Here is a 12,024-nt window from a genome sequence, read left to right as displayed (position 1 = left end):
AAGGGGAGGCTGGTGGAGGACAGGGATCCGAAGAGGGAGACATCAAAGGATGGGAATCATCCCCTGAGTGGCTGTGGGGCCAGGCAGAATCTGGCTGTCCTGGCTGTGCCTCTTGCAAACACAGCACCACGTCTCCCATCCCACCATTCCCCTTCCAACTGCCTGTGGATCATCCCTCTGCACCCAGCTCCCAGCACCCAGCTGGGGCAGCGGCACCTTGCCAGGAAGGGGATGTTCCATCCTGGCGGCTTGTGGTGATGCCCAGCTCAGGATGAGGATGCTCCAGCATTTGCTGGGCTGGTTAGGACCATCAACCCCTCGGCAGGACCGTGGGGAGAAAGGGAAAGCAAAGAGCCCTGAGGCGGTCACGGGAAGGAGGCGCAGGGAAAACGCCGCGGCTCTGGCGGTTGTTGCCGTTGCGGTGAGCTGGGACAGGAGGTCACTGGCCAGCCCACAGGAAGGCGTGAGGGGTTCCCAGAAGGGAAATGAGGAACGGCTCTTGCCTCAGAAGTGGTCACAAGCCCCGGGGGAGCCTGGGGAGGAGCGGAGTTGCCGGCACAAGGGGAGCAGAGCGTGGTGGGATGGCCAGGGCCAGCCAGGGGATCCCACAAAGTGGCATGAACTTGTTCCTGGGCACTGTCCTGCTGCTCCTGCTGCTGCCAGGTGAGTGACAGGTGAAGGGGGGACAGGCATCCTTATCACAGGGGGTGCATGGGCTTTGTGGGAAGGTTTTTCCCACGGGAAGGTGTTCACCAAAAGACCATGTGGGGATTTCATCCTGAAACGTGGACAGGCCAAAGGGGAGCATCCCCACTGGGATGTGCAGAAGTGGGCAGAGTTGGGGGCTTTGTTGCTGAGGGCTTTTTTAAAACCTGAGGTCAGCAGTCCAGGGTCTCCTTTGTGAGCCCCTCTGGCAGGGTGGACGCAGTGGTTCCACCCTCACCAGCTCCAATTGCTGTCCAGGTGTTTTGAAGCCCACAACACAGCAGGACCATTCCTCTAAAACCTGGTGGCTGCCAGACTCTCCTGCCTCCTCTTCCCCTTTCCCTCTGGACAGAGGGAGGGCTGACTGTGGATTTTGGTGTTTCTCCCCGCTTCTCCTTTACTCCTTTTCCAGATGTTGCGGAAGGACAGGACAGCTGTTCCGGTGAGTGGTCCCCTCCCATTCCTACCCTTGCTCCCCGTGCCCACCCAGCGCTGTGGTGCCCAGTGTCACCCGCTCCCACGCTCCCCAGGCCTGGACCGGGGTGATGAGCACCATGAGTGCTGCAATGTGACGGTGGAGCAGCAGAACACAGGCAACAGCACCCTCATCCTCCACTGGTCCCAGCACTGCCTGGAGCTGTGGCGCTCTGAGAGCCGTGCTTGTGCCTGCCTGAGGAAGCGCTGGCTCAGGTAGTGGCAGGGGTGGCCACGACAGGGTGTGTGGGCTCAGTCCCCACGTCCACCTGTCCCACAGCCCCCTTGTCCCACAGGATGTTGCAGCTGGGGCAGCACCGATGGCTGGCTGGGCTCAAGACGTTGCTCCTGAATGTCAGCAGGGCTGTCACCCATGACGTCCTCATCACCTTCTCCCCCACAGCGGTGAGACGTGCCCTTCCCTCTCCCTTGCTTGGAGGGTCCCACACCTTCCAAGCACCCCTCAGCCCCTGCCCCAGGGCTCGGTGTGCCCTGCTGCGCTCTTCCTCCTCCCTTTGGGGTTGTATCATGGGCCCACATCAACGTCCCTTGGCAAAGACTCACATGAAGTGGTGCTTGGGAGGAAAGAGCCCTCCCCAGGGGCCATCCCAGCAGACCAGGTGGTCAGTGGGAGTGAGAGGTAGGAAAGGAGGAGAGATGTGTGACCTTGTGCCTCCTGCCCACCCAGAGGCTCTCCCAGGCTCTGGATGTCCCAGGGGACCGTGTGTGCTGGTGGGTAGAGAATCTGCTGGGTCCCACTCCCAGCTCCCTCCCATAGATGCTGGGTGCTGGGGGTGAGGTTCTCCCCTTCTCTCAGCCCCTCCTCAGGGCTCCTGCTGATGTTGCTGAGCAAACCCACCTGGGCAGGGCTGAATTTGTGCCTGGAGCAAGATTGGTGGGTTCTGAACAGAGATGTGACCCAGCAGCAGCAGCAGCCTCTCCCTGTTGTTCTCTGCCGCAGGGCCCCAGCAGGCTGAACACCACAGAGGAAGGGAAGGCAGGTAAAATCCACCTCCCCAGGGAGATATTCCGGTCCCTGAGCAGCCAGACAGTGCCTGTGGTGGTGACAGTCCTCAACATCCAGCAGTTTGTCGTGTTCAAGGTACAGGCTGGCATTGCCAGCATCCTTCACCCTGCCACCAGCACTCGCTGCCCGCCAGCTCAGCTCTTGCAGCGTTTCCCCTCCACAGGAAGCCAACCAGACAGGGAAGGTCTTGGACAACACCGTGGTGGGCATCACAGTGGGAGAGAGCAGCATCTCGGGGCTGCGGGACCCCGTGCAGCTCACGTTCGCCCACGGGGAGCTGCCCACAGTAAGTCAGCCCTGCCTGCCCTCCACGTCCCCTCCAGAGCCCGTCCCCGTGGCACGGGCTGATGCTGCTGTCCCCCACCGCAGAGTGTCACCCCGCAGTGCGTCTTCTGGGATCCCAGCAAAGGTACCCGCTGCTCGGGGCGGGTGTGGGGCCGGGCACAGGCGCTGTGCCGGCGCTCACAGCCGCTCCCCCGCGCCCGTTGCAGGGCAGGCAGGAGGCTGGCGCAGCAGTGGATGTGGCACGCAGCCCGGGGACAAGGGGACAGTCTGCTCCTGTGACCATCTCACCTTCTTCACCCTCCTCCTGGTGACAATCCCCCTTCCTGCAGCTCCTGCTTGTGCCCCGGCAGCGCTGCCTGCCCACTTTTGCGGCTCCTTGGGTGCCATGAGTCACACAGGGACAGCTATAGCTGTTCTCAGGCAAGCCAAGGTCACAAAAGCAAGCCCAGCTCCAGCTCAGGAGGGCAGCAGCAGGTCAGCCGAGCATGACAGGCTGGAAAAGGCCCCAGCCTTGTGCAGGCTCTGGCACAGCAAGGCTTGAGGTCCCATATCCTGGTGGAGACTTCCAGGAGGGTGCTCATGGTGGTCCACTTCACCCACACCTCACCCCACCTCAGAGCATCTCCTCTGAGCCAGCACCGTCCTGCTGGCTCACTCTTCCCCTGAAGATCTTCTGGGGGCTGGTATGGGGTCTCTGCAGCAGCCCACTGGGGTTATCAGCGCCCATGGCTCTGGCAGCTGCAGCTCAGGCTTTCTAGGTCGGTGCAGGGCCCGTCTAACCCAACATCTGCGTGTTTGGCAGAACCGAGCTCTGGATGGCTCCACAGCAAAAGCTTTGATGGTTGTTGCCACCGCTGGCTGTGGGGTAGCCATGGCTTTCTCCATCTTCACCATGGCCTTCTGCATCTTCATCAGGTGGGACGTGCCCGCAGCTCCGTGGGGGCTTGTCAGGCTGGGAGAGACGTGGGGAATGCCGGTGCCTCTGCATGGACCTGCTGTGGTACGGCACGAGGCCCTGCTCACCTGTGACCCCTGCCCTTCCCGGTCCCTGTGGGGACACCCAGGTGTAGGTTCAGGTTTGAGGAGACCGTCCGCATCAACCTGGGGCTGCACATGAACCTCGTGGGCAGCCTGCTCCTCCTCAACCTGGCCTTCCTGCTCAACAGTGGGCTCTCTGGCAGGACCCACCCAAGGACCTGTAGGGTCCTGGGGGGGCTCACCCACTACTGCCTGCTCTGCTGCTTCACCTGGACGGCGCTGGAGGGCTGTCAGCTCTACCTGCTCTTCGTCAAGGTCCTCGGCACCTACATCCCCCACTACCTGGGAAAGCTGTGCCTGCTCGGCTGGGGTGAGCACCAGCAGCCTGGACGAGGGATGGGGGGTGAGAGGGGCAGTGGGAGGTCTGGGTTGGATGTTGGGGGACGTTTCTTCCCTGAAAGGGTGGTTAGGTACTGGAACAGGGTGCCCTGGGCGTGGTGGAGTTACCATCCCTGGAAGTGTTCAAAAGATGTGTAGATGTGGCACCTGGGGACATGTGGCAGTGCTGAGTTAATGGCTGGACTTGATGATCTTCGAGGTCTTTTCCAACCTAAATATTTCTGTGATCGTGTCTCCCTTCCTCCAGGACTCCCTGTTCTCGTGGTGGGAGTGGCAGGAGGTATTGGCAGCTATGGAGAATACAGCATCCAGACCACGGACCACCGGGTGATAGCCCAGCTGTGCGTGTGCCACTGCCCACAGGGCTCAGGTGGCCCCTTGGCACAGGGAGGGGCAGCTCAGTCCTGCCAGGGATTGCACCCGTCTGGTTTGGCTTTGCGCCACGCTTCTGCTTCTGCTTCCTTAATTGTGATTGCAACACCTCAGCCACCCCCACCTCTCGTGCTGAGCCTCCTCAGTCACACCTGCAGCCCTCCAGGTCATGGAGGGATGTCCAAGGTCCACCTGGAGCTTCTCCATGCTCCCTCCCAGCTGAGCAATACAAGGGCACCACTGTCCCCCTGCTTCACCCTGGCCTTGGAAAATCCCCCCAGGAGAAGCTCCCATGGGTGCTGCTGATGCTTGCAGGGCTGCTGGAGGCACCACAGTTGTCTCTTTTCAGGTGCTGGATCACTTCCAAACATCTTCTGGTCCACTACATCACCAACTGTGGCTACTTTGGCCTCATCTTCCTCTTCAACATGGCTGTCTTCGGGGTGGTGACCCACAAGAGCTGCAGCTTGCAGGGCACTGGGGCAGTGCAGGGATACCGTAAGCCCTGGAAGGTGGCTCTGGTGGCTGCAGGGCTCTTCTGCCTGCTGGGAGCCACTTGGGCTCTGGCATTCCTCACCTATGGCATCTCCTCCACACCCGTGCTCTACCTCTTCACCCTCCTCAACTCTCTCCAAGGTCAGCACTCGCCCTGAGCTGGGTTCCCTGGGCTTGGGTGGGGAAGATGGAGGAGGCAGGAGCCAGCCTGGCTGTGGGTTGTCCAGGGATCCCAAGGCAGCAGTGTCTTCCCAGCACTGTCATGGCCTTCCTTTTGGCAGGGCACATCAAGCAGCAGGTCTCAACCACCAGCATGGAGCTGCTCATGGCTCCCAGTTACACCCACTCCACCCGTGGTGGTTTTCCTCCAAGAAGGACATTCCTTAGCAGAGGAATAGGGACATTATCCACTCAGGGCATGTCCCAGCCAAATGGCTCATGTGAAGGAGGGGGAGAGACAGGAGCGAGCTGAGGGAATCCCCTGCAAGCAGAAGGAAAGTGCCATTAGCATCCTGGCAAGGAGATTCCCAATGTCTCCTGCTGCTGCTGAGTGTTTGTCTTCCTTTTCCTGCAGGAATCTTCATATTCATCTGGTTGGTCATCCTTTACTACCCAAAGACAAAGGAGACCACTGGTTCCCTCTCCTACATCGTCAGACATGACAAAACCACCACAGCCTCCCAGGACTAGCTCCTGGCTGGACCAGCTCCTGGCTGGACCAGCTCCTGGCTGGACCAGCTCCTGGCTGGACCTCTTTTCCTGCCTGCACCTGAACCACTGAGAGCAACCTTCGATCTTGGCAGATGCAGCCTCCTCACGCAGGGAGAGATCAGTTAACCACGCCTCAGTTTACCCTTCAGTGGGCATGATCCACCTCAGCAGGGCTCTTTGCTTTGTCCCTTTCATTCCTGGTGGGCTGCCCCGGGCAAGGAGCTCCAGAGAAGATGCTTCTGCAAAGTCTCTCCAGGCTGCAGTTCCATGGTCTTGAGGTGCCCCGATCTCATTCCCTGGGGGACAAGGAGGAAGCCCACGAAGCACCTGCCTTCAGGCATGATGCAGCCATCACCCTCTTTGCTAGAGGTGGCCTTTGGTGCTGAACCAGCCCGGCAGAGAGTTTCCAGCCACTGGAAGGAGAGGACTGACTTGCTCCAGCCCAGATGTGTGAGGTTTGCATCTGGGAATCAGCAAAAAGAAGAGGAAACCCATGAGCTTCTTTGCAGAACACCTCCTTGCTCTCTGGCAGAGATATGCTGATTGTCCTTCCTGCAAAACATCTTCTGGGGCCAGCAGCAATTCCCTCATGGATATTGTGCTCTAACCAAAATGCACATACAGCTCCCTTGCAGGACAACTGCCGTCTTCTCCTGACCTGTGTTTTGGTATTAAATCCCTACCAGCTGTCTGAGCACTGTGAACTTAGTCTTTAATACCTACAATATTGTTTTTTATTTTCTTTATATTAGGGATGCATCAATGGGAAAAGTCTTGCTGGCAATTTGCCATCAATGAAAAGAGAAATGTCATGAATGAAGGAGGAAATCACTACAGATGGGTTCACACACACACACACACACACACACACATGTGTGCATGCACAAAGCAGCCCCTCCTCTGCTAACGCTACATTTGTGTGGCACAGAACTACGCAAAGACCAGCTTTGGTAGGGCAGGTACCTAGGGTGGGGTACTTCCATCTCCCCACACGCCAGGGTGACTCTGTGGGGAAGGGGGAAGCAGGAGGAAGGACTCTTCCAACCCTGGGAAAATATTCTGGGTTTAGAGACTATGGGCCTGCAGGGAGAAGGTCCAAGAGATGTTACTGGGAACATAAACACTGTGATGCACCTCATCCTTCAAGCACTGTTGGCATCCAACCATTACCCCCTTCCCCAAAACACCCAGAAAGACACAGCACGAGCCTCTCTGCTCCTGTCATGTTTATTGGGAAACAGCTGTTTCCTAAACCATTCGCCGCCCCACGCTGACGGCCGCGGCAGCCACGGTGAGCACGGCGAGCACGCACAGGGGAATGAGGGCCCTGGAGAGCCACGGGCTGGGTCCTGCCAAAGAGGAGAGAGACTGGTTGTGTATCTGGGTCCCCTGAGCCAGCTCTGAGCCCTGGTGAGGCATCTCCTGGCTGGGGAGAGATTCAGGGAGGTCATCTCCCATGATGGGCAGGAGCCACAGGAGCTGGGGGGACTTTGGGATCCTGAGGGCACTAACAGGACTCAGTCACCTCAAATGGCCTCCACCCACCCCTGCTGCCTACAGCTCAGCATGCAAGCCTGCTCTGAGCCATGCTGTAGCTGGGCTTGCCCCCAGCCCTGCTCCTGGGCTGCTGCTTGGATCACCTGGACGGACCTCGGTGCTCAGGAGGACGTACGTACCCACCGGGTCCTGCTGCTCAGTGCTGGAGTGATGGGACTCTGCTCCTGAGGAAGGAGCAGCCAGCAGGAGGATGGGCCCATAGGAGACAATCTTATTGTAGTCATCTGTCAGAGCCCGCCTGTTCCTCCAGTGCCTGGGGCATTGCTGTCAACAAAGCCAAAGGAAGGGTGATGGCAGGGCAGGGGAGAAGCACCCTGCACCTGGGCCATCCTCTAGATGTCCCTTCCTTTCCCAGGGAAGAGGGAAAAGAGGTCTCTGGTGGGTTCAGGGCACTGGGCTGAGCTCCTGATTCCGGAGTTGTTTATTTGTGAGGCACGCAAAACCAGAGCAGAGCTCCTTCTCCAAGCAGAGCTGGTGAAGGGAGGTCCCACACCCACGCAGGGCACGGTGCAGGCCAGCAAGGGAGCTCACCTTGGCACAGGGCTCTGGGCCATCAGGGAGACAGAGCTGGACACGGCAGTGCAGGAACACCTCAGGATAACCAACAAAGCGAAACATCTGGAAGCTGAACTTGGCGGTAGTGCTCTCTCCAATGGCGTTCAGATAGGTCACCGTCTCGTCACGGGGACACCTGGGACACGAGGGCTGGATCAGCGGGTGGCAAACGAGGTGGAGCATCCCAGCCTGGGATACCACATCCCACAGGGACTGGGTGCAGCCCACAGGCTTAACTGAGCAGGCCTATTTCTGTCTCAGTCCTTGACACACCGTGGTGCAAGGAGACTGGAAGCGCTGGGGACACTCCACTCACCCCTGCTCGATGAGCTTGTGCTGCGTGTCCTGGTGTGGATCCACGCTCGGCGTGGCCCAGCAGTCCAAAACATTCAGCAGGAAGTACTTGAGCTGGTGCTGCCCTTCTATCTTCAGCAGGACATAGAGTGTGTCCGTGAGGGGGACAGCCAGGCTTGGCAGGTGATAGGGCTCCAGGTAGGAGGGGGACTTGTAGAGTCTCATGCTGACGTTGAAGTGTCCTTCTCTCACCACAAACTGAACCAGCCTGAGAGGAGAAGGGAGGATGAGAGCTCACAAAGAGAACAAGGAGGGGGGAAGGACATAGCTCAGGTGAAGCCACCAGTGTCTGGCATTGCCCTCAGAGCTCTCTAGAGCTCCCCAGGGCCTTTGCAAATTGTGTCGCTGAATCTACTTTTCTCCAAGCTCAAAGACAGAAGCAAGGTGAGATGGGACACTCACTTGTCAACAGCAGTAAGGGCGAAGGGCAGTCTCACAACCTGCTCGTAGGCGTAGATGCAGGAGAAGTGCACCTCCAGCTGGAAATTCCGGGAGATCATGGCCCTGTGGGCCTCCTGCTCTGACTCAATGACGTTGGAGTACGAGACGTGGGAGCTGTTTTGCTGGAACGACACAGAAATCAAGTCTCCTGACCATGACTAAAGCCATACACAGAGCTGCAAGTTCAAAAGGCACAACTCAGCTATCGCTGCTCCAGACTGGATATCTGCTGGGGTGTCAGCTTGTGTCTAGGGGCTGCTGGCACAGGAGTCAGTACAGTGAGCACAGGGCTCTTCTGTGCACTGCAGAGCTGGAAAACCATTCCATCTGCACCCTTCCTGCTCCACAAAGCAAGTCAGGGACCAAAGGGACAAGGCTGCAGAGTTCAGAGGATATCTCCAGAAAGCTGAGGGCTGTTACCAGCGCACAATGAGACTTCCAAGCTCTCCTAAATAAGACAAAATGTGCTGCCAGCAGGGGTTTGGCGGAGGCAGAAGAGCTTTTTGGCATCCTCAGGGAAGACTTTCAGTGGGAATGGGAACTTTCAGCACTCAGATATAAAAGCAAAAGCCTTTGGGGTTGCCCTTTGCTGTCCCACCTCACCGTGTCTGCTCCTCTCCCGGCTTCGGAGCTGTGGATCCTCACCTGGATTACTGATCCGCAGGCAGTGTGGTTTTCACCTGTGAGAGTGGCTGCAAAAAACAGCTCACCCTCTTCTTCCTTCTCTGAGACCTTGCAAGCCTGGTTCTTCAAGTGGACAAGTTCCAGCGGGATTTTCAAGAGCTCAAACACCTCCTTCCTCACCATCATCTTCATGCGCTCTTCCTCACAGGCCAACTTCAGTACCACATCTGGGGGAAAAAGCCATCTGCAATAGCAACAAGGGGGAGCAGCCTGAAGGAGCCCTAGGCCAGCTGCAGGGTGGCACAGTCCCACTGAGCTCAGCAGCCTCTCGTCCCAGCCTTGGCGCAGGCTGCTGTGGGGCTCTTCAGAGACACTGGGCAAAAGACAGCCTGGTCTGTCCACACAAGCCCCACAGTCTGTCTAGGGCACCAGAGGGACAGGGACCCTCTCCTTCAGAGGACGAAGACACAGATTTTGGCCAGTGTCTGGAAGGGGCTTCAATGTCTCTGTGCCAGGGTGATCGTGCTTGCTCTGAAACTGTGAGGCAGCTGCGCCCTGCAGCATGCCGTGCTACACCGTGGCACAGCCAAGGAATTAAGGCTTTTGGGGAAAGAAGAAAATGACCTGTGGCTGGGTCTTGTACCAGCATGTAGCCAGGATATGGTTGTAGCAGTGTGGAATGCCCCTGAACCAGGAGCTGGGATGTGCTCCAGGAGTGGAGAGCAGTGGTAGCACCAGTGCCCTGTGCCCATCACCCTTCCTGCTGGTGCCCATGGACTGACTGGGGAGGGCTCACCAGCATTCCCAGCCCTACCTTGGCAGAATTCCCCTGTGAAGCCTGGCTTGCAGCTGCAAACTGGTCTGCCCACAGTCACCTGGCACTGCCCCTGGTGCTGGCACGGGTTTGGCAGGCAGGCGTCTGGGCTCCTCTTGACACGGAGGGCAACCCCTGGCCTCAGGCCATGGTTGCTCACCACCTCGCCTGCAGCAAAGGCAAGAAAGATGGAATGCACTATAAATATCTCCCTGATGAGAGTTTTGAGAACTCACCCCACTGCAGGAAGCTCTGCACAGCTCTCGAGGGCTGAGATCCTCGCCTGGAGGCACAGCAGACACATCTGAGGAAGAACCCGCTGCCTCAGCTTGTTGGGAGGCTGAGACCTGCTAATCTGGACTAGAGCTATGGGGCCTGCCACTGTCACCAAGGAACATGGTGGCACATTGCAGCGCCTGTGCTTGTTTCCATGGGTTACACACCTTTGTGGCTGGGGTGGACAGCCTGCAGCAGTTTCTGCCTATTTTGCTGGCTCCTGCACCCCAGTTCCTGCCCCACTGAGCTCTATTCTATTGCTCCTCCTTAGCAGCCTTCAGCAGCTCTCTGAATGAGGAACTTGAACACGGATCAGGTGAAGGTTTGACCTTTCCTTTCCATACTCCCCATCCATGACCCAGCAGGGACAGAGCACAGGGAGACTCACTCTTGTTGCCTTCACAGCCAGCCAGGCAGAGCACAGAGAGCAGCAGCAAGCATCTCACAATCCTTTCCTGGAAAAACAAGGAGGCTCTGGATAACTTGGATTTGTTATCATGCTCACTGGAGATGTTTGCAGTCATTCAGAATCCTCAAGCATGGGTGCAATAATTTCTGTACTGTATTTCCTAGATTCCATGGCCTAAAGTCACTTTCCACCCCAAAGGGCCAGATCAGCCTTCCCCCATCAGGTTAATGCAAGGGTCAAACACTATCCTGAATTCAGGTAGCTATTCCAGAAAGGAGGTGGGAGAAACAGCACTGGAACCCACAGGGATGTGCTGACAGTGATAAAACCACATTTCAGCGGCAATTTGAGTAAAATTGCACAGCTGAAGCATCAGTCCCAAAGAGGAAAGGAGTTACCCTCTTCCCACTACCGTTCTTTTTTTGAAGAGTCAGGATTTGCAAAAGGATCCTCACTGTTCCAGTAAACCATATCTATAACAAGGAGACAACAGGACAATAAAACAAACCCAAAGCCTTGAACAGGACTAGAATCAGTGTCAAAAAGACACAGCTTAAGTCAATCTCTTCTGTTGGTACAGATAATGCATTTCTTTAGGGAAATTATTGGCACAGTGCTGGATTAGCCCTGGACACCAGATACTCCTTATCAGAGAGTCAGCCAGGACTGATGTCTGGGCAATGCTTCGTCAGTGGCCCAAGAGCAGGGCAAAGCCAGTGCCAAAAGCCCCCTCACACAGCTCACCCATACCCCCCTCCACTGACCCCAAGCAGCTGCGACCGCCAGACCGTTGGACAAGAAGAGTTAATTCCCCAGCTGCTCCTTGCTCACTGCAGCAGTCCTGGGAGATCCCACCACCTTGTTCTGCACCCTCTTACCATTGCCAGGCAGCTCTCTGCTCCTCCACCCGCCGCTGCCCCGGTTCCTTCCCCTCCAGGGTAGCAGCTGGGGTTGCTCCGTGCCTCCCGCTGGGTGCCTTATATCGCCTCCATCCCTCTCCCCCACGCAAACACGCTGCCTTTGGGATTGCACAAGAGCCTGCTTAGCGTCCCTCGGGGGCCGGGGAGGAAAGGACTCCGAAAGTCCACGGACGGCCGTTCCAATGAGCGACAGCTTGTGGGTGCTGACCCAATCCACAGCCCTGACAGGGTCCCAAACAGGGAGTATCAGCAAAACCCTCCGGAATCTGGGGTCTGTGTATCCAGCTGGTTTTGTGGTACCTGGTTTTGATGCAGCAATAACAACAGATACCACAGCGGCACACGCGAAGGCCAGATAACTTTGGGTGCTGAGTACACGCAGTTTTGGAAACACTACTTATATTTGCCTTATCTGTTTTTTTTGTTTGTTTGTTTTTACTTCTGGCCTTTAAGAACTGCTGAGGAGTATTGGTGAGAGATGGAGGGTCCTACCCCACTTTGTTTCATAGAATATCCAGGTGTGAAATGTGCAAGGACTGAGCACCATTACTGGCTCTTGCACAGGAGCACCCCAGCAGTCCCACCCTGTGCTTCTCAGAGCACTGTCCAAATGTTCTTTGAACTTTGG

The 12,024-nt window shown here is 57.2% G+C and overlaps 2 protein-coding genes across 2 annotated transcripts; one reads left to right on the top strand and one right to left on the bottom strand.

The window, feature by feature from the left end:
* Nucleotides 1-485: 485 nt before the first annotated feature.
* ADGRG3 (adhesion G protein-coupled receptor G3) lies at nucleotides 486-6,092 on the top strand. The gene is made up of 13 exons (XM_040075303.2): nucleotides 486-663; nucleotides 1,118-1,147; nucleotides 1,236-1,395; nucleotides 1,476-1,584; nucleotides 2,141-2,281; nucleotides 2,370-2,492; nucleotides 2,576-2,615; nucleotides 2,698-2,798; nucleotides 3,294-3,406; nucleotides 3,556-3,839; nucleotides 4,116-4,209; nucleotides 4,590-4,876; nucleotides 5,310-6,092. The coding sequence occupies exons 1-13, from the start codon at nucleotides 486-488 to the stop codon at nucleotides 5,423-5,425; spliced, it is 1,776 nt and encodes a 591-aa protein (XP_039931237.1). The 3' UTR covers nucleotides 5,426-6,092.
* A 602-nt stretch (nucleotides 6,093-6,694) lies between these two features.
* Nucleotides 6,695-11,406, bottom strand: LOC120757709 (uromodulin-like). Its single transcript, XM_040075259.2, has 9 exons — nucleotides 11,355-11,406; nucleotides 10,456-10,522; nucleotides 9,792-9,959; nucleotides 8,999-9,204; nucleotides 8,315-8,475; nucleotides 7,875-8,120; nucleotides 7,535-7,694; nucleotides 7,123-7,267; nucleotides 6,695-6,795 (listed from the first exon to the last, which is right to left on the bottom strand). The coding sequence occupies exons 1-9, from the start codon at nucleotides 11,355-11,357 to the stop codon at nucleotides 6,695-6,697; spliced, it is 1,257 nt and encodes a 418-aa protein (XP_039931193.1). The 5' UTR covers nucleotides 11,358-11,406.
* Between the last annotated feature and the right edge of the window lie 618 nt (nucleotides 11,407-12,024).

This window comes from Hirundo rustica, chromosome 11 (genome assembly GCF_015227805.2).
Source record: "Hirundo rustica isolate bHirRus1 chromosome 11, bHirRus1.pri.v3, whole genome shotgun sequence".
Lineage (NCBI taxonomy): Eukaryota > Metazoa > Chordata > Aves > Passeriformes > Hirundinidae > Hirundo > Hirundo rustica.
The sequence above is the reverse complement of the archived record's forward strand: the minus strand, read 5'-3'. Positions and strand labels throughout refer to the sequence as shown.